General features: G+C 46.5%; 1 protein-coding gene across 3 annotated transcripts in view; it reads left to right on the plus strand.

Annotated features, from left to right (window-relative positions):
* The window catches only part of chd6 (chromodomain helicase DNA binding protein 6), a 344,698-nt gene that overhangs the window by 260,288 nt on the left and 64,585 nt on the right, over nucleotides 1-19,825 (plus strand). For all 3 annotated transcript variants that reach the window (XM_068048713.1, XM_068048715.1, XM_068048714.1), the window contains 5 exons: nucleotides 4,309-4,508; nucleotides 7,709-7,868; nucleotides 8,215-8,304; nucleotides 15,799-15,902; nucleotides 18,388-18,517. In XM_068048713.1, the coding sequence (XP_067904814.1) occupies nucleotides 4,309-4,508; nucleotides 7,709-7,868; nucleotides 8,215-8,304; nucleotides 15,799-15,902; nucleotides 18,388-18,517 (684 nt within the window). The remainder of the gene's footprint in view (nucleotides 1-4,308; nucleotides 4,509-7,708; nucleotides 7,869-8,214; nucleotides 8,305-15,798; nucleotides 15,903-18,387; nucleotides 18,518-19,825) is intronic.

A 19,825-nucleotide genomic window follows, 5' to 3' on the forward strand; every position in this document is an offset into this window, starting at 1 on the left:
AACAGGCCCTTCGGCCGACCGTGTCCGTGCTGGCTATCAAGCATCTATCTATTCTAATCCCATTTTCCAGCACTTGGCCCATAGCATTGTATGCTGTGGCGTTTCAAGTCCTCATCTAAATACTTATATGTCTTGAGAGTTCCTGCCTCTACCGCCCCTTCAGACAGTGTGTTCCAGATTTCAGCTACCCTCTGGGTGAAACATTTTTTCCTCAAATCCCCTCTAAACCTCCTGCCCCTTACCTTAAATCTATGCCCACTGGTTATTGACCCCTCCACTAAGGGAAAAAGTTTCTTCCTATCTACCCTATCTGTGCCTCTCATAAATTTGTATACTTCAATCAGGTCCCCCCTCAGCCATCTCTGCGCTTAGGAAAACAACCCTAGCCTAGCCTATCCAATCTCTCTTCATAGCTGAAATGCTCCAGCCCAGGTGAATCTCCTCTGCACCCTCTCCAGTGCAATCACATCCTTCCTATAGTGTGGCGGCCAGAAATGTACAGAGTACTCAAGCAGCAGCCTAACTAGCGCTTTATACAGCTCCATCATAACCTCCCTGCTCTTATATTCTATGCCTCGGCTAATAAAGGCAAGTCTCCCATATGCCTTCCTAACCATCTTATTTACCTGTGCTGCTGCCTACAGTGATCTGTGGACAAGTACACCAAGGTCCCTCTGTACTTCCTCGGGTCCTACCTTCCATTGTATATTCCCTTGCCTTGTTAGTCCTCCCAAAATGCATCACCTCACACTTCTCAGGATTAAATTCCATTCGCCACTGCTCCACTCATCTTACCAGCCCATCTATATCGTCCTGTAATCTAAGGCTTTCCTCCTCACTATATACGACAGCACCAATTTTCATGTCATCTGCGAACTTACTGATCATACCTCCTATATTCACGTCTAAATCATTAATGTACACTACAAACAGCAAGGGTCCCAGCACCAATCCCTGCGGTACACCACTGGTCACAGGCTTCCACTCGCAAAAACAACCCTCGACCATCTGCCTCCTGCCACTAAGCTAATTTTGGATCCAATTTGCCAAATTGCCCTGGATCCCATGGGCTCTTACCTTCTCCCATGCAGGACCTTATCAAAAGCCTTACAGAAGTCCATGTGGACTACATCAACTGCCTTTCCCTCATCTACACATCCAGTCACCTCCTCGAAAAATTCAATTAAATTTGTTAGACATGATCTCCCCCTAACAAAGCCATGCTGACTATCCTTGATTAATCCCTGCCTCTCTAAGTGGAGATTAATCCTGTCCCTCAGAATTTTTTCCAATAGTTTCCCTACCACTGATGTTAGACTCACTGGTCTGTAATTACCTGGTTTATCCCTAGTACCCTTCTTGAATAATGGTACCACATTCGCTGTCCTCCAGTCCTCTGGCACCTCTCCTGTGGCCAGAGAGGATTTGAAAATTTGTGTCAGAGCCCCTGCAATCTCCTCCCTTGCCTCACATAATAGGCTGGGGTGCATCTCATCTGGACCTGGGGCTTTATTCATTTCTTAGGCCTCTAATACCTCCTCCCTTTCAATGCTAATTTGTTCAAGTATGTCACAATCCCCCTCCCTGATCTTTACACCTACGTCGTCCGTCTGTGGGCGGCACAGTGGTTAGCACCGCAGCCTCACAGCTCCAGCGACCCGGGTTCAATTCTGGGTACTGCCTGTGTGGAGTTTGCAAGTTCTCCCTGTGTCTGCGTGGGTTTTCGCCGGGTGCTCTGGTTTCCTCCCATAGCCAAAAAGACTTGCAGGTTGATAGGTAAATTGGCCATTATAAATTGCCCCTAGTATAGGTAGGTGATCGGGGAATATCGGGACAGGTGGGGATGTGGTAGGAATATGGGATTGGTGTCGGATTAGTATAAATGGGTGGTTAATGGTCGGCACAGACTCGGTGGGCCGAAGGGCCTGTTTCAGTGCTGTATCTCTAAATCTAAAAAAAATCTAAAAAATTTCTCCATAATGAACACAGATGAAAAGTAATCATTTAAAACCTCACCTCTGTCCTCCGGCTCCACACACAGATTGCCACTTTGGTCCCTAATGGGCCATATTCTTTCCCTCGTTATCCTCTTGCCCTTAATATACTTATAAAATGCCTTGGGATTTTCCTTCATCTTGCCCGCCAATGTTTTTTCATGCTCCCCTTCGCTCTCCTAATTACTTTTTTAAGTACCCCCGCTCCACACTTTCAATACTTCTCTAGCACCTCAGCTGTTTTCAGCCCTCTGAATTTGCTATGAGCCTCCTTTTTTTTTCCTTATCCAATCCTCTATATCCCTCGGCATCCAGAGTTCCCTGGACTTGTTGGTCCTACCCTTCAGCTTTACAGGAACATGTTGGCCCTGAACTCTCACTATTTCCTTTTTGAATGACTCCCACTGATGTGATGTAGACTTTCCTACAAGTAGCTGCTCCCAGTCCACTTTGTCTAGATCCTGTTTTATCTTATTGAAATCGGCCTTCCCCCAATTCAGTACCTTTATTTCCGGTCCCTCTTTGTCCTTTTCCATGACTGCCTTAAATCTTAGAGTTCTGGTCACTATCCCCGAGATGCTCCCCCACTGACACTTCTACCACTTGTCCGGCTTCATTCCCTAAGATTAGGTCCAGTACGTCCCTTCTCTGGTAGGACTTCCTACGTGCTGGCTCAAAAAGCTCTCCTGGATGCACTTTAAGAATTCTGCCCCCTTTAAGCCTTTTGCACTAAGACTATCCCAGTTGATATTGGGGAAGTTGAAATCCCCCTACTATTATTATCTATTATTTTTACACCTGTCTGAGATTTGTCTACATTCTGCTCTTTCTCTCCTGGACTGTTTGGAGGCCTGTAATACACTCCCAGCGAAATGATTGCCCCCTTCTTAACTTCTACCCATATGGCCTCATTTGAGGAACCTTCTAAGATAAAAATCGCAATGCCACCTCCTGTTTTACACTGCCCCTCTTTCCACCCCCCCCCCCCCCCCCCCCCCGGTCACACCTGAAGATTCTGTACCCTGGACTATTGAGCTACCAGTCCTGTCCTTCCCTGAACCATGTCTCTGTGATAGCAATAATATCATATTACCATGTGTTAATCAACGCCCTCAATTCATCTGCCTTACTTGTAAGACTCCTTGCGTTAAAATAGATGCAATCCAGCCTTGCATTATTCGCTTGTGCCTTAACACCAGCTCCAGCTGGTCACAATATATATCAATGATTTGGATGTGTGGACCAAATGTAATATTTCCAAGTTCGCGGATGACACAAAACTAGGTGGGAATGTGTGTTGTGAGGAAGATGCAAAGCGTCTTCAGGGGGATTTGGACAGACTTTGTGAGTGGGCAAGAACGTGACAGATAGAATATAATGTGAAAAATTGTGAGGTTATCCACTTTGGTAGGAGGAACAGATGTGCAGAGTATTTCTTAAATGGTAAGAGTCTAGAAAGTGTAGATGTACAAAGGGACCTGGATGTCCTTGTCAATAAGTCACTGAAAGCTAACATAAAGGTGCGACAAATAGTTAAGAAGGCTAATGGTAGGTTCGCCTTTATCGCAAGAGAATTTGAGTACAGAAGTAGTGAAGTCTGGCTTCAATTGTGTAGAACCTTGGTTAGACTGCACCTGGAGTACTGTGTGCAGTTTTGGTCCCCTTACCTTAGGATATTATTGCCATAGAGGGAGTGCAACGAAGGTTCACCAGACTTGTTCCTGGGATGGTGGGACTGTCCTATGAAGAGAGATTGGGGAAACTGGGCCTGTATTCTCTAGAGTTACGAAGAATGAGAGGTGATCTCATTGAAACTTACAAAATAGATAAAGGAATAGACAGGGTAGATGCAGGTAAGATGTTTCCCCTGGTTGGGGAGTCTAGAACCAGGGGACGCAGTTTCAAAATAAGGGGGAAGCCACTTAGGACAGAGATGAGGAGAAATTTCTTTACTCAGACGGTTGTGGATCTTTGGAATTCTCTACCCCAGAGGGCTGTGGAAGCTCAGTCATTGAGTATGTTTAAAGCAGAGATTGACCGATTTCTAAATACAAATGACATAAGGGGATATGGGGATAGAGTGGGACAAAGGTATTGAAGTGGATCCGTGATCATATTGAATGGCGGAGCATGCTCGATGGGCTGAATGGTCTACTCCTGCTCCTATGTTCCTATTGTAGGGGGGCAGACTGGAAAGTGGAGTGAAGGCCACAATCAGATCAGCCATGATCTTATTAAATGACGGAGCAGGGCTGAGAGGCTGAATGGCCCACTCCTGCTCCTGTTTCTTATGTTCATATGTTCTGTGTTGCAGGTGGGGCCGATGGAAGGACATTTTGTCGCATGGACGATTCAAGTGGCACCTGACAGAGAAGGACATGGAGACCATTTGTCGCACTCTCCTGGTATATTGCCTGAAACACTACAAAGGGGATGAGAAAATTAAAAGCTTCATCTGGGACCTTATTACTCCCACAAAGGATGGACAGAATCAAGCACTGCACAATCACTCAGGTACAAGATCCTCTGTGGCAGATTCACTCGTAAGCTTTTAGTTGAGTCCTCAATCCTAATTCTGTCTTCTGTTGAATCTGTCTCATGCAAAGTAAACCTTATCTCAGGATTAGTACTAGACACATAAAGATGGCTGAGGGAGGATTATATTTCCTGACTCTCAAGATTATTCAACCATGGAACGCTTTACCCCATGTTGAAGTGGAGTCGGTCACACAATATTTAAGAGTGATCTAAATGTTCAAGGGCACGGGGAAGGTACTGGAAAATGGGAGGTCTGATGTGGAGCAAACATTGGCAATAAATGACTCAAATTGCCGTTTTGTGTGTGAGCATTTACACCATTTTGTGAAGCTCTGAGAGGGAGGTGACCTGTGGATCAAAGAAGACAGCAGGGATGGGCTGCAAGTGGCCCTGGACCGTTTTGTGTGTATCGTTTCTTCACCAGTTATGCAGAGTGTACTGGCTTCCTAACCAGAGGATAGCTATGGAAACACTGGAGCCCCAGTTCTGCCAAGTACTGGAGTCTTGACCATTTTAACAGCTGACTCATCAAAATCAGCACCAACTACACTTTAGAAGAGGCCTGATAGGCTAAATGGTCATTTTCTAGGCTGTGTGATCCTAGGAACTCTACAGCAGGAGGCAAGACCCAAAATGTTGGATCACCATGAGGTCAAAACAGCCCTTATAAAACAGGCATCCCCGAGTAGGCAGTAGTGATAGGAAACATTTCACATTGAAGGACCCAGACCTCACTACTCCAGGCTGTTGGCCTTTAAGCGAAGGGGCAAATCCAAAACATTGTGCAGAGATAATAATCATGGAATCTTACTGCGTAGCTATTCGGCTCATTGTGCCTGTACCGGATCTTTGAAAGAGCTATCCAATTAATCCCACTTCCCTGCTGTTTCCCAAAACCCTACAATTCTTCCTTTTCAAATATTTATCCAATTCTCTTTTGAAAGCTACTATTAGATCTGCTTACAGCACCTTTTCATAATCAGGAATCTCCTGCAAATTCTGGAAATATGAAATAAAAGAAAATGCTGGAAATAGATCCTTCAACATTTCAGAAGATCAAAGCTGCGAGTTGATTGGAGATTCTTTGTCTGACACAATGTTCTAGCAGAGTGCAGGAAGTGGGGGAGGGTAGCAGCAGAAAGGGAAATGCTGGAGCTGCAATTTATTTATTTTTTTAGAACATTACAGCGCAGTACAGGCCCTTCGGCCCTCGATGTTGCGCCGACCTGTGAAACCATCTGACCTACACTATTCCATTTTCATCCATATGTCTATCCAATGACCACTTAAATGCCCTTAAAGTTGGCGAGTCTACTACTGTTGCAGGCAGGGTGTTCCACGCCCCTACTACTCTCTGAGTAAATAAACTACCTCTAACATCTGTCCTATATCTATCACCCCTCGTGTTTGCCATCACCATCCGAGGAAAAGGACTCTCACTATCCACCCTATCTAACCCTCTGATTATCTTATATGTCTCTATTAAGTCACCTCTCCTCCTCCTCCTGTCCAATGAAAACAACCTCAAGTCCCTCAGCCTTTCCTCGTAAGACCTTCCCTCCATACCAGGCAACATCCTAGTAAATCTCCTCTGCACCCTTTCCATAGCTTCCACATCCTTCCTATAATGCGGTGACCAGAACTGCACGCAATACTCCAGGTGCGGTCTTACCAGAGTTTTGTACAGCTGCAGCATGACATCGTGGCTCCGAAACTCGATCCCCCTACTAATAAAAGCTAACACACCATATGCCTTCTTAACAGCCCTATTAACCTGGGTAGCAACCTTCAGGGATTTCTGCACCTGGACACCAAGATCTCTCTGTTCATCTACACTACCGAGAATCTTCCCATTAGCCCAATACTCTGCATTCCTGTTACTCCTTCCAAAGTGAATCACCTCGCACTTTTCCGCATTAAACTCCATTTGCCATCTCTCAGCCCAGCTCTGCAGCCTATCTATGTCCCTCTGTACCCTACAACATCCTTCGGCACTATCCACAACTCCACCGACCTTAGTGTCATCCGCAAATTTACTAACCCACCCTTCTGCACCCTCTTCCAGGTCATTTATAAAAATGACAAACAGCAGTGGCCCCAAAACAGATCCTTGCGGTACACCACTAGTAACTAAACTCCAGGATGAACATTTGCCATCAACCACCACCCTCTGTCTTCTTTCAGCTAGTCAATTTCTGATCCAAAGCTCTAAATCACCTTCAACCCCATACTTCCGTATTTTCTGCAATAGCCTACCATGGGGAACCTTATCAAACGCCTTACTGAAATCCATATACACCACATCCACTGCTTTACCCTCATCCACCTGTTTGGTCACCTTCTCGAGTCTGGCATGTAGTGCTTGATAATTGTTGCCCAGAGAAGGTGGTGGGATTTTATTTATTTATTTGGAGATACAGCACTGAAACAGGCCCTTCGGCCCACCGAGTCTGTGCCGACCATCAACCACCCATTTATACTAATCCTACACTAATCCCATTTTCCTACCACATTCCCACCTGTCCTTATATTCCCCTACCACCTACCTATACTAGGGGCAATTTATAATGGCCAATTTACCTAGCAACCTGCAAGTCTTTGGCTGTGAGAGGAAACCGGAGCACCCGGCGAAAACCCACGCAGACAGGGAGTACCCAGAATTGAACCCGGGTCGCTGGAGCTGTGAGGCTGCAGTGCTAACCACTGCGCCACTGTGTTGGGGCAACAGCCCCAACAAACAAATTTCTCTGCAGCACCTGTGGAAGAGCCTGTCACTCCAGAATTGGCCTTTATAGCCACTCCAGGCGCTGCTTCACAAACCACTGACCACCTCCAGGCGCGTATCCATTGTCTCTCGAGATAAGGAGGCCCAAAAGAAAGAACACTAATCCCATTTTCCTACCACATTCCCACCTGTCCTTATATTCCCCTACCACCTACCTATACTAGGGGCAATTTATAATGGCCAATTTACCTAGCAACCTGCAAGTCTTTGGCTGTGAGAGGAAACCGGAGCACCCGGCGAAAACCCACGCAGACAGGGAGTACCCAGAATTGAACCCGGGTCGCTGGAGCTGTGAGGCTGCAGTGCTAACCACTGCGCCACTGTGCCGCCGTAACTGATACTGTGGATCAGTGCATTTAGTAATGTAATGCCTTGTACCATTTCCTTTCAGGGTTATCAGCACCTGTACCCAGGGGGAGGAAAGGCAAGAAGATGAAGACCCCACTGTCACAGCCAGAGCTGAAGAATGCTGATTGGGTGGCCGGCTGTAACCCAGATGTGCTCTTCCATGATGACGGCTATAAGAAACATCTCAAACAGCATTGCAACAAGTGAGTGCACGTGCGCCTGACTGGGGAGGGCAGACCCCACGTGTTGTATAAAGCTGTGAGTATATGTGGTACATGAGTCTGGCATGTAGTGCTTGACAATTGTTGCCCAGAGAAGGTGGTGGGATTTTCTTTTACACTACTGCCGTCGGTCATTTCTAGTAGTTTGATGCAACTGAGTGGTTTGCTTGGCTGCTCTGTGACTGGACCTCACTCTTGCTTATTAGCATCCTTTCCCCCTTGTACAGTGCTGTGGTACGTGAAAGGTAACGTATAAATAAATAGAAGTTGTTCCTTCCCCTTTCTATCTTGAGATTTATTTTATTTTGCTTTGTGTGGTTACGCACAGGGTCTTGTTACGAGTCCGGATGCTGTATTACCTTAAACAGGAGGTGCTGGGAGAGGCTGCTGACAAAGCTTTGGATGGTATTGATGCCAGGTATGTCAAATGACAAAACTGCCCCATTATCATGGATAAATGAACTGTAAGGTCCGATGCTGAAGCATACGAGCAAGAGTGCCTTGGTTTCGATTCCTTGTTCGAGTGAGGTTTCCAGTTTTAGCCATGATGAATGGGAAGCCATGGGTAAAGGCTTAATGTTGGCTAGGATTCTTCCCTCTCTGGAGAATCATATGTAATACTGGATAAAGATGGGATTAGGCTTCACTGCCCCTCACTGGTTTCTTTGTCCCTTGCATCTCTGTGAAGTAACTTGGGACATTCTTCTGCATTCACCTTTGAGGGGTTTAGATAGAGTAAATAAACAGAAATTGTTTTCAGTGGCAGGAGGGTCAGTAGCTGCAGGAAACAGATTTAAGGTGATTGGCAATAGAACCAGAGGGAAGATGAGGCATTTTATTTTAACACAATTGTTACAATCTGGAATGCATTGCCTGAAGGCATAGTGGAAGCAGATTCAAAAGTAGGATCGTGGATGGCTGGCCATCCGGAAGAGTAGGAAGAGGCAGAAAGTGCAGGCGTCTTCGGGGTGTATGTCACTCTCAAGCTGGTACTTAGTTTTGGAGACTACTAGGGGTAACGACACCTTGAAGGAGTGCAGTCCAGACCATGGTACCAATGGGCAAGGGTCTGCACAGGAGAGAGCGGCAAAGAGTAGCAATGCAGATCATCATGGTGAGTCCTGCATGGTTTGCTGCCTCCCTGCTGCCGGGGTAAAGGACATCATGAAGAGGGTGAGTAATGTTCTTCAGGGGGAAGGGAGTGAGTCAGAAGTTGTGTACACGTTGGTACCAATGACATAGAGAGAGCAGGTATTGAGGTCCTACAGTCAGATTTTGAGGAGCCAGGGAGGAAATTAAAAAATAAGACCTTGAAGGTAGTTATCTCTGGATTACTCCCAGTGCCATGCGCTAGCGGGAGTAGAAATGGGAAGATGGGGAGGATCAATGTGCAGCTTGAAGCATGGTGCAAAAGAGCGGGCTTCAGATTCTTGGGGCATTGAAACCAGTTCTGGGGCAGGAGGCACCTACTCGAAAGGGATAGGTTGCACCTCAGCAAGACTGCTTGCAGGGAGATTCAATAGTATGGTTGGGGAGGGTTTAAACTAAATTGGCGGGGGGATGGGCATCAGCATATAGAAGTAGAAAGTAGTGAATGAGGTGCATAAAGGACTGAGAATGTTGGATAGTACTAGAGAAGGAAGTTGTACCATATTAGGAGCAGACTATGAAGCACTGCAAGGAATACAAAGACAGGTTTAGAATGCATGGATGTAAAGGCGCTAAGTGTAAGGCGCTAAATAAGGTTGGTGAGCTACAAGAATAAATAGCCATGTGGGAATGTGATGTAATGGGAATAACTGAAGCATGGATTAAAATATGTGAGGACTGGGTGCTTAATATTCCAGGATACATAGTGTTCAGAAAAGATGGGGAAGGAAAAAAGGGAGGTGAGGTGGCAGTATTGATTAGGGAAGACATTGTAGTGCTGGAAAGAGAGATGTTCTTGAGGGGGCAAAGACAATGCATTTGTAGAGTTGAGAAGCAGAAGGGGATGGTCACACTACTGAGGATATTCTATAGGCCTCCAAGTGGGGAGAGAGAGATAGAGGAGCAAATCTGTAGGGAAATGTCAGAGATGTGCAAGAGCTATAGAGGGGTGATATTGAGGGAAGGAGGGGGAGGAATTTCTGAAATGTGTTTGAGAACTTCCTTGACCAATATGTTATCGGTGCAACTGGAAAGGAGGCATTGCTGAATCTGGTGCTGGGGAATGAGGTGGACCAACTGTCTGTGGCAAATCACTTGAGTAAAAGTGATCATTGTATCATAAAGCTTAGTTTAGCAATGGAGAAGAGCTAGGAACAATCTAAAGTAGAACTTCTACATTGGAATAGGTAATTTCAATGCGATGAGAGGGGATCTAGCCAGGGTAAAATGGAATCAAAGATTGAGAGGAAAAGCTGTAATGGAGCAATGGGTGATCTTTAAGGAGGAGACGTTTCAGATACAAGCTAGGTACATTCCAGCGAGGGGGGAAGGTAGAGGAACCAAAGCCAGGGCTTCTTGGATGATGGAGATAGAGAATGTGATGAAACAAAAAACAAGAGAATGTATGATGCATGTCAGGTGAATTCTTTAAGCGACAACCAGACCAAATATAGTAAGTTGAGCGGGAAAGTGAAGAGGAAAATACAACTGGCAAAGAGAGACTATGAGAATAGAATGGCAGTTAACATAAAAGGGAAACCAAAAATCATCATCTGGCATATAAATAGTAAGTGGGTAGTAAGAGCTGGGGTGGGGCCTATTAGGGACAAAGGGTGATTGCTTAGAGGTGCAGGGCAAGGCTGTATTGATACTTTGTATCAGGGTTTACTAAGGAAGGGGTTGCTGACAAAATATTGATAGAAGTGGAAATGTTAGAGGTAATTGATGAGGTGAAAATTGATAGGCAGGATATACTGGAAAGGCTGGCTATGCTTAGAGTGGTTAAGTTGCCTGGTCCAGATGGTTTGCATCTCAGGTTGCTAAAGGAAGTAGTGATGGAGAAGGCAGTAGAGCTTTCCATAATCTTCCAGTCTGCCCTAGATACAGGCGAGTTGCCAGAGGATTGGAGAACAGCAAATGTATCACCCTTATTCAAGAAAGGACATTCCTAGTAATTACAGGCAAGTTAGTTTAGCTTCAGTGGCTAAGGTTTTGGAAACAATAACCAGGGGAAAAAATCAACACATACTTGGGAAGGTTTGAGTAAATTAAAGAGAGCCAGCACAGATTTGTAAAAGGCAGATCATGCTTGACTAATCTAATTTTTTTTTGATGAAGTAACAGAAGGTTGATGAAGGGAAAGCTGTGGATGTTGTCTATATGGATTTTAAGAAAGCCTTTGACAAAGTACCACATAAAAGGCTGGTTAACAAAATTGAGGCTCATGGAATAGGAGGTTCAGTGTCAACTTGGATAAAAGAAATTGGCTTAAGGACAGAAAGCAGAGAATCACAGTAAATGGTTATTTTTCAGACTGAAGGATGGTAGAGAGTGGTGTTCCCCACGATTAAGTGCTAGGACCGCTGCTTTTTTAAAATATATATTACAGATATATATATATATATATAATGACTTGAATGTTGGAATACAGAGTAAAATGTCAAAATTTGACAGTGATCGCAAATTTGGAGGTGCGGCACACAGTGGGGATGATACCAATCGACTGCAATAGGACATAGGCTAGCAGAATGGGCAGATGGAATTTAATGCAAAGAAATGTGAAGTGATACATTTTGGCAAAAGGGAGAGGGAGCGGCAATATAGACTAAATTGCACAGTTCTAAAGGGTGTGCAGGGACAGAGGGACCTGGGGGTTCTTGTGCACAAATCCTTGAATGTGGCAGACATATTGAGAGAGTGGATAGCAAAGCATATGGTTTCTTGGGCTTCCTAAATAGAATTATTGAGTACAAAAACAGGGAGGTTATGCTGAACCTTTTTAAAGCTCTGGTTAGGCCGCAACTAAAGTATTGTGTCCAATTTTGGTCACCAAACTTTTGGAAATTTGTGAGGGTCTTTAAGACGATGCAGAGGCGATTTCCCAGAATGGTTCCAGGGATGAGGGATTTTAGCTACTAGGTTAGGTTGGAGAAGCTGAGATTGTTTTCCTTGGAGCAAAGGAGATTGAGGGGAGATTTGATACAAGTGTACAATGTTCTGATCGGTTAGACAAAGAAAAGCTGTTCCCATTAGCTGATGGTACAAGGACTAGTGGACACAGATTTAAGGTTTTGGGCAAGAGATGCAAGGCGGATGTGAGGATGAACTTTTTTATGCAGCGAATGGTAATGACCTGAAACTTGCTGCCTATGAGGGTGGTGGAACAGTAAATGATTTCAAAAGGAAATTGGCTGGGCACTTGAGGGAAATAAATTTTCAGAGCTGCCGGGATAGAGCTGGGGAATGGGACCGATTTGAATTGCTCGACAGAGAGCTGGCATAGACCTGATGGGTCGAATGACTTCTTTCAATGCCGTTTTGACTCGGACTCTATAAATTCAGTAAATTTCAAAAAGGAATTGGATATGTACTTGAAAAGGGAAAGATTTGCAGGGCTATGGGAAAGACAGGGGACTGGGAGTAATTGGAGCTGATTGGCTTTCTTCTGTTGCTGTAAGATTTTATGATTCCAAGTGTTACAGCAAGTGTTATTTTTGAACAGCCTGCTTACAGTCAGCTTACAGTTCTTGAGTGAAGTTCAGTGACTTTAAAAACTCTAACCCAGCAAGGGGTCGGTGACTTCAGGGGGAAAAATGGTGGAAAAGAAGAAATAGAATTGTATAAAAAATGCTAAGGATATTTAACACCATTAGAAGTGCTCACTCTGAAGTTATTTTAAGACCAGAGTATATAAAATCTACACCAGTAGTTGTATCATTATTTGCCACAAGTACCCTAGTAAAAATTGATACTGGGACTAAAAGCATTAAATTGTAAGGACAAGTTGCATAAACATGGCTGGTATTCCCTTGTGATTAAAAGGTTGAGGGATGATCTAATTAAAGTGTTTAAAAAGATAGATTTTTTTGGGTAGATAGAGAAATACTGTTCCTCTGGTGGGAGAATTCAAAATAAGGGGGCTTAGAGGTCGGTCATTCAAGGGTGATGTCGAGAAAGGAAGTGAAAATCTGGAATTCTTTCTCTCCCACTGCCCCCTGCCACCCCCCCCCCCCCCCCCAAAAAAAAAGAAACTGTTGAGGCTGGGGGTCAGTTGAAAATTTCAAAACTGATATTGATGGGGTTTGTTGGGTAAGGGTATTAAGGGATGTGAAGCAAAGGCGGATAAATGGGGGTGAGGTACAGCTTATCCATTATCTCATTGAATACCAGAACAGGCTTGAGCGGCTGAATGGCCTCCTGTTCCTGTTAAACTTAGAGTGAGCACTTGAAGCATGTGCAACTGCAATTTGGCTCTTTTCTTGCAAATTGAAGGCTGGTGAAAGAAAACTCTTCACAGTGGTTACTGATTTTAATTAATGAATGGTTTCTAATGGAATTGATTTCTGTCTCCCTCTCTGTCTCTCTCCCTCCCTCTCTGTCTCTCTCCCTCCCTCTCTGTCTCTCTCTTCCTCTCGCCCTCCTCCCTCTCGGTCTCTTCCCTCTCGGTCTCTCCCTCTCGGTCTCTCCTCCACGGTCTCGGTCTCTCCCTCCACGGTCTCGGTCTCTCCCTCCCCCTCTCTCTGTCTCCCCCCTCTCTCTGTCTCCCCCCCTCTCTCTGTCTCCCTCCCCCTCTCTCTCTGTCTCCCTCCCCTCTCTCTCTGTCTCCCTCCCCTCTCTCTCTGTCTCCCTCCCCCTCTCTCTCTGTCTCCCTCCCCCTCTCTCTCTGTCTCCCTCCCCCTCTCTCTCTGTCTCCCTCCCCCTCTCTCTCTGTCTCCCTCCCCCTCTCTCTCTGTCTCCCTCCCCTCTCTCTCTGTCTCCCTCCCCCTCTCTCTCTGTCTCCCTCCCCCTCTCTCTCTGTCTCCCTCCCCCTCTCTCTCTGTCTCCCTCCCCTCTCGCTCTGTCCTCCCTCCCCCTCTCGCTCTGTCTCCCTCCCCTCTCTCTCTGTCTCCCTCCCCCTCTCTCTCTGTCTCCCTCCCCCTCTCTCTCTCTCTCCCTCCCCCTCTCTCTCTGTCTCCCTCCCCCTCTCTCTCTGTCTCCCTCCCCCTCTCTCTCTCTCTCCCTCCCCCTCTCTCTCTGTCTCCCTCCCCCTCTCTCTCTCTCTCCCTCCCCCTCTCTCTCTGTCTCCCTCCCCCTCTCTCTCTGTCTCCCTCCCCCTCTCTCTCTCTCTCCCTCCCCCTCTCTCTCTCTCTCCCTCCCCCTCTCTCTCTCTCTCCTCCCCCTCTCTCTCTCTCTCCTCCCCCTCTCTCTCTCTCTCCTCCCCCCTCTCTCTCTCTCTCCCTCCCCCTCTCTCTCTCTCTCCCTCCCCTCTCTCTCTGTCTCCCTCCCCCTCTCTCTCTGTCTCCCTCCCCTCTCTCTCTGTCTCCCTCCCCCTCTCTCTGTCTCTCTCCCCTCTCTCTCTCTGTCTCTCCCCTCTCTCTCTCTGTCTCCCTCCCCCTCTCTCTCTGTCTCCCTCCCCCTCTCTCTCTGTCTCCCTCCCCTCTCTCTCTGTCTCCCTCCCCTCTCTCTCTGTCTCCCTCCCCCTCTCTCTCTGTCTCCCTCCCCCTCTCTCTCTGTCTCCCTCCCCCTCTCTCTCTGTCTCCCTCCCCCTCTCTCTCTGTCTCCCTCCCCCTCTCTCTCTGTCTCCCTCCCCCTCTCTCTCTGTCTCCCTCCCCCTCTCTCTCTGTCTCCCTCCCCCTCTCTCTCTGTCTCCCTCCCCCTCTCTCTCTGTCTCCCTCCCCTCTCTCTCTGTCCCTCTCCCCTCTCTCTCTGTCCCTCTCCCCTCTCTCTCTCCCCTCTCTCTCTCTCCCCCTCTCTCTCTCTCTCTCCTCTCTCTCTCTGTCTCCCCTTCTCTCTCTCTGTCTCCCCCTTCTCTCTCTCTCTGTCTCCCCCCTCTCTCTCTCTGTCTCCCCCCCTCTCTCTCTCTGTCTCCCCCCCCTCTCTCTCTCTGTCTCCCCCCTCTCTCTCTCTGTCTCCCCCCCTCTCTCTCTCTGTCTCCCCCCTCTCTCTCTCTGTCTCCCCCCCTCTCTCTCTGTCTCCTCCCCCTCTCTCTCTGTCCCTCTCCCCTCTCTCTCTGTCCCTCTCCCCTCTCTCTCTCCCCCTCTCTCTCTCTCCCCCTCTCTCTCTCTCCCCCTCTCTCTCTCTGTCTCCCTCTCTCTCTCTGTCTCCCCCTCTCTCTCTCTGTCTCCCCCTCTCTCTCTCTCTCTGTCTCCCCCCCTCTCTCTCTCTCTGTCTCCCCCTCTCTCTCTCTCTGTCTCCCCCTCTCTCTCTCTCTGTCTCCCCCTCTCTCTCTCTCTGTCTCCCCTCTCTCTCTCTCTGTCTCCCCCTCTCTCTCTCTCTGTCTCCCCCTCTCTCTCTCTCTGTCTCCCCCCTCTCTCTCTCTCTGTCTCCCCCTCTCTCTCTCTCTGTCTCCCCCTCTCTCTCTCTCTGTCTCCCCCTCTCTCTCTCATCTGCTCTCCCCCCTCTCTCTCTCTCTCTCTGTCTCCCCCTCTCTCTCTCTCTCTCTGTCTCCCCCTCTCTCTCTCTCTGTCTCCCCCTCTCTCTCTCTCTGTCTCCCCCTCTCTCTCTCTCTGTCTCCCCCTCTCTCTCTCTCTGTCTCCCCTCTCTCTCTCTCTGTCTCCCCTCTCTCTCTCTCTCTGTCTCCCCCTCTCTCTCTCTCTCTGTCTCCCCCTCTCTCTCTCTCTCTGTCTCCCCCTCTCTCTCTCTCTGTCTCCCCCTCTCTCTCTCTCTGTCTCTCCCTCTCTCTCTCTCTGTCTCTCCCTCTCTGTCTCTCCCTCTCTCTCTCTCTGTCTCTGTCCCTCTCTCTCTCTCTCTGTTTCTCTGTCTCTCACCTACACCTGGGGTACAGTAAGCTGGAAGTCTGGATTCCTGATGTAGATTGCAATGATGTACCAGTCGACTGGTGGGGTGGAGACTCGGACAAGTCCCTGCTCATTGGAGTTTATAAACACGGTAAGGCTTCACCCATAGTAACGTGGCACTATTGCCCTTCAGGCGATGTAGCTGATGCAGAAAGATTACTTCAGAGTAATTCACTGTGTGAATCTCCTTGGGATCGTTTGACGTAACATGTTAAAGGCCAATATTCTAATATTGAAGGCACTATTGGTGGGAGTATTTCTGCTGGAAGTGAGATAATGGATGGTGGCTGATCTATGAGCACTATCTCTGCTCAGCCATCCTGCTCTTAATTTGAAATTTTAATAATTTATTTGTAAAATAAACTCTGCTTCATTCTTTCATAAAATCCTGAGACTCATTCCTGCATTATTCGCTTTGTGTTTACAGAGGAACGGGAACAGGCCATCTAACCCCTCCACTCTGTTCTGTCATGCATTTTACAACTAGTTATCAAAATGCGAGTTCCCCTCAAGTCTCACATCAGTCAGTACTCCATAAATTTGTGCTTGCAGTTCCTGTTAATCAATTGTTGTGAGCTTGGAGCTGGGAGTGTCATGAGTCACAACTGCTCAGTATTTTATATTTTGCTGTATTTATTGACTGAATCACATAATTTGTTTGTTGTTATATAATAAAAAAGCAATTTCAGTTATATTAATGCAGCTTTCCTTTTGGTTATTAACAATGACTGTCAGGCGTTAAGACAAGGGTCCCCGGGGTATGTTGGTATTTACAAGGGATCCCCGGGGAGTGTGTCAGTATTTACAGAGAGATGATTCCCGGGAGTGTGTCAGTCTTTACAAAGGTTGCCCTGATGTATGTCAGTATTTATAGGGAGGGGATCCGTAGATATATCAGTTTGAAAACCACTTGGTGAATTTGTATAACGGTTGAGGTGGAATTGCATTGTAATGAAACTTGTTTGGACTGCCAGTCTTGAACCAGTTCCAGTAAATCATGTCATTGCTCTCAGCACATTTGCTTAACTCCAGCCTAGGAGCTTGTATATATTTTATGTCTTAGGACATACCTAGAAATTTAACAGTGGAGCTCCCTGATGCCTCAGCTAGTTGATGTGCTGCAGAGACCAAGAAGGTAAAAAGATCAGTCCCTGTTCTGGGCCAGTTGATCCCAGTTCTGGTTCTGTGGTTAGCCCCGGTGACTTTGAGCCATTGAGAGGGGTCGGATGGGATCCATTTCATTTTTCTACTCCAGATTGCTGACCAGGGAACCCTGGACTATACATATAGAGCCATAGAGTCGTAATGGCACAGAAAGAACTCATTTGGCCCATCGAGTCCATGCCGGCTCTCTGTCGATCAATCTAATCAGTCCCGTTCCCTGGCTGTATCCCATAGCCTGCAAGTTTATGTCCCTCAAGTACCCATCCAATTTCGTCTTGAAATCATTCATTGTCTCCATTTCCACCACCCTCGTAGTTCCATGTCATTACCACTTGCTGCGTAATAAAGTTCTTCCTCACATCCCCCGTACCTTTCGCTCAAAACCTTAAATCTATGTCACCTAGTCCTTGTACCATCAGCTAATGGGAACAGTTTTTCTTTGTCTAACTTATCAAAATCTGTCAGAATCTTGTACATCTCTATCAAATCTCCCCTCAATCTCCTTTGCTCCAAGGAGAACAATTCCAGCTTCTCCAACTTAACCTTGTAGCTAAAATCCCTCATCCCTGGAACTATTCTGGTAAATCTCCTCTGCACCCTGTCAAAGACCCTCACATCCTTCCTAAAGTGTGGTGACCAGAACAGGACGCTATACTCTATTTGTGGCCTAACCAGAGTGTTCAGCATAACTTCCCTGCTTTTGTACTCAATGCCTCTATTTATGAAGCCCAAGATCCTATATGCTTTGTGAACTACTCTCTGAATATGACCTCCACCTTCAAAGATCTATGCACATGAATCTCCAGGTCCCTCTGTCCCAGGACACTCTTTAGAACTGCACCACTTAGTCTATATTGCTTCACCCTATCCTTTTTGCCAAAATAGATCACCTTATATCTGTGTGTGAATTAAAGACAGAAGCCCTCAGCAGGTAAGGCAGCATCTGTGAAGAGAGGAAGGTAGAGTTAACATTTCAGCTTGATGACCCTTTGCCAGATTTCCAGCACCTGCAGTATTTTGCCTTTTGTTTTAGCTTTATGTGGATGTTGGATGAGCCCAGGACCAGGCTCGACTGTGATGCACAGTCCAGTAACCTGCTGACATTCACCAACTTGCGTTACACACATTATGGCCACTACAGTGAGATATCCCAGCGTGAGTCAGGAGAACGAGCTCACTTGGTATTTGTTTTAGGCCCTGTGCACTCAGGAGTGATGATGCTTTTAAAATATTGGATATAAAGTAGTGGCTCGTCGCACCTGTGATTTCTGATCCATTTGAACACTGCACCAATTTGTCATTCCTTAGCTGGCATTTCTGTAGGAGTGGTGCAGAGCCCCTTGTACTGTCAGCTCCTCAGATGTGCGTAGAGGTTTGGAGGCTTGCTGTGACCCAGCTGTTTTGCTTTTCAGGTTACGAGCGATATAATGCGATGAGAGCGGACTCAGCACTCTGCTTCCTCGAAAGGGTTGGCATGCCCGATGAAACCTCATTAGCGGCCGAGCAGGGAGGTGTTGACCTTCCACCAGACATAACAGAAGGGTAAAACAATGACATCTGTGGTGGGGTAAGGGTCGGGAAAGAAATGTTTGTCAGAAGGCAGCGCAAGTCACTATTTCAAGCACTGCGCTTTCATTTAATCCAGAGTAGCAACTCCCTTGACGAGCAGTCTGGGGTGTCTCCCTCTACTCTGGGCTGAAAGGTGGTGGAATCATGTGCCACTGCAGGACTTAACATCGTACACGCTTACAGATAGAAGGAGGCCACACGGCCTGTCGTGGCTGTACTGCCTCTTTGAAAGAGCAGTTGTGCTTGGTGCCACAACTCTGCTTTTTGTCTGTAACCCTGTATGTTTCTCATCCTCAGGTACCTGTCCAGTTCCCTTTTAAAATTATTTATGGAATCAGCTTCCATCACCTTTTCAGGTTGAGCGTTTCAGATCCCGACAACTCTCGGAGTGGAAACATTTCTCCTCATCTCTCCTCTAGATCTTTTTCCAATGATATTGAATCTACGATCTCTGGTTATTGACCCACTCACCCTAGGGAATAGTTTTTGTTCTTTACTTTATCAAAACCTCTGATCATCTTGAAAACCTCTATTCGGTCACCTCTTAACCATCTCTGTTCCAAGGAGAACAGTCTTAACTTTTCCAGCGTCTTCATAACTGAAGTCCCTCATCCCTGAAAATATTCTGGTAAACCACCTCTGTATCCTTTCTAAGGCCTTTACATCTTTCCTAAAGTATGGTGCTCATAATACCCCAGCTGAGGCCGAGTCAGTGATTTATGAAGTTCTAGCATGATCTTTTGCTTTTGTATTCAATGTCTATATTTATAAAGCAAAGTAGCCCATATGTTTTTTTAACTGCCTTTTCAACTTGTGCCATGCCACTTTTAAGGATTCATGTATATGGACATCAAGGTGTCTCTGTTAATCTACGCTTTACAAAATCATGCATTTATAGTACACTGTCTTTCCATATTAGTTCTCCCAAACTGCATCACTTCACACTTCTGTGCACTGAACTTCATCTGCCCGGCTTCTATCCATTTCACCATCCTCTCTCTCATCCTGAAGCTTTCACTATCCTCAACACTACTACGTTACTTGACATTACGTACTACGTTACGTACATTTTCTAGGCTGACAAGCTAGTGGAGTACAGAGGGAGTGCAGCATTGTCGGCGGTGCCATCCTTCAGATAAGCTGTTAAACTGAGGTCCTCTCGTTCCATTTAGATAATGCATGGTGAAGATCCCAGTGCACTACTCGAGCAACAGCTGGCAGTTCTCCTGGTATCTTGCCCAGCATTTGTGCATCAAATAATGTCATTTCAAATAAGTAGGT

Source organism: Heterodontus francisci, chromosome 16 (genome assembly GCF_036365525.1).
Source record: "Heterodontus francisci isolate sHetFra1 chromosome 16, sHetFra1.hap1, whole genome shotgun sequence".
Lineage (NCBI taxonomy): Eukaryota > Metazoa > Chordata > Chondrichthyes > Heterodontiformes > Heterodontidae > Heterodontus > Heterodontus francisci.